At 39.8% G+C, this 1,837-nt stretch overlaps 1 protein-coding gene across 1 annotated transcript in view; it reads left to right on the top strand.

Moving 5' to 3' along the window:
* LRP2 (low density lipoprotein receptor-related protein 2) overlaps positions 1-1,837 on the top strand; it is a 191,394-nt gene that overhangs the window by 135,652 nt on the left and 53,905 nt on the right. Inside the window, exon 46 of the mRNA XM_006867037.1 lies at positions 1,124-1,243. Within this exon, the coding sequence (XP_006867099.1) occupies positions 1,124-1,243 (120 nt within the window). The remainder of the gene's footprint in view (positions 1-1,123; positions 1,244-1,837) is intronic.

The raw sequence follows: 1,837 nt of genomic DNA, 5'->3' as shown, positions 1-1,837 counted from the left end.
CTCTTCTCCCTTGATGGTCCCAGGGACCTCCACTCCTAGACTGCAAAGTCAATCACTCCCTAAAGGGCCTTTCTTAAGCTTGGTAACTTTGAGACTATTTGTGTAAGTAATTAGATGGATATTTAAGAATTTAATAACATTGATCATATATGTCAAATGGTATATACATTCTTATACATGAATGGCATAGGTAGTTACATTCTGGACCCTGGTCCTCTCCTAAGGAAACCAAAAAATGTAATGATTATTCCTCAGAGATGGCTATAGTCTAAGAACAGAAATTAGTTCTAATAAAGCAGAATGAGGAAGCATAATTTAGGACACAGACATCAGATAAGACCAGGTAGACTGGAGTTATTTGCTGAACTTTCCAGAGTCCTGGAAAATCATCAATGATCATGGGCCAAAGCAAGAGAGGTTTTCAGGCCAGTACAATTACAAGACTTGATTCTGGTCTGGACCCACCCCACATAGCAACTTGTGAAATGCACTTGATCTGGTTTATTTACCTAAGGTTACTCAAGAAAAGAACATAGGTAGATTCTTCGACTTATACAAATAAATGTTCTATAACACAAGGATAAGTAAGAGGAAAACTTTGCCAACTCCCTAGAGACATAGTTTAACATGGCTGAAAGGTTGGGTATGAGTAAGCTCAGCCATGGTCATGGTGTTGTTGTTGTTGTTAAGTGCCATCAAGTCAGTTTTGACTCATAGTGGCTATGTATAGGGTTTCTGAGGAGTGACTGGTAAGCTTGAACCACTGACCTTGCAGTCGAGTGTATTAACCCACAGCACCACACCAGGACTCCCATGGTTATATAGGTGCTTTAAATTATCTGAAATTACAATGTTATAGCAGAAAAAATATAATCAAGTCTAATTTTATATAAATTGTGTAGCCAATTTCCATAATTAGTGCTTTGGTATTTCTAAAAACTACAGTTGGTTTCTTCCTTTGGCAAACCAAATACCCTTCTCTTTCTGTGCCCCACCCCCATTCTTATTTTCTTGCCAACTATTTTCTCTTTTTTTGGCAACTATTTTCCAATTGAGAGATGGTTAAGACTGATGGGAGCAAGTTGTGCTTTGCTCAGGGGTTTTATCTTCTTTCCTCTTCCAGTCGCTAACACGTGCAGTGACAGCGAGTTCCTGTGTGCATCTGGGCGATGCATCCCTTCTCGATGGTATTGTGATCAAGACCAAGACTGTGGTGATGGATCTGATGAACCTGCCTCTTGTGGTAAGAGAATAAGCAAGCTGAAAAGTCTTATGATACAGCTCAAGGGCTTCAGTCTCTTCCAGCTACTCTCAATATATAGACCAGGGTCATGGCTGCTGAGTGGTGACATTGCTCCCAGCAGGGATATGGAAAGCAGGCAAGGTCGTCATTAAAGACAGTTAATGCACGGTAATGTATAGGAGCTGGCACTGTGTGGCACATGGAGTTTTCTGATTGATACTAATAAAAGAAGATTATGTTGGTGATGCACCTAATACAATACCTGGCTTGTGGTGATGTTAAGTGCCATCAAGTCGGTTAACTGAAAATTGGGATTTAAGAATTTGACTTGAGTCCTGGCTGTGGAAAGAGTAGAAAATGAATGCATACACCTTTTTCTCCTCTAGCTCTGTGCTAGTTTGTGATGTGGGGTTCCTATAGCCATCTTAGATACTCCAGAAGTTCTAGGTACCCTCATATTTCTGGAGGCTATCGTATCCCTGTTGGTATCGGGGGCTGCTTTGTACCAGTGCAAGATTTAATCTATATCCATATATTTTCCTTTTTGTAAAAGTACAAAGATATAATCCTCTACGTTGCTTTTTTTTTTTTTTT

Source organism: Chrysochloris asiatica, unplaced genomic scaffold (genome assembly GCF_000296735.1).
Source record: "Chrysochloris asiatica unplaced genomic scaffold, ChrAsi1.0 scaffold00099, whole genome shotgun sequence".
Taxonomy (NCBI): domain Eukaryota; kingdom Metazoa; phylum Chordata; class Mammalia; order Afrosoricida; family Chrysochloridae; genus Chrysochloris; species Chrysochloris asiatica.
The sequence above is the reverse complement of the archived record's forward strand: the minus strand, read 5'-3'. Positions and strand labels throughout refer to the sequence as shown.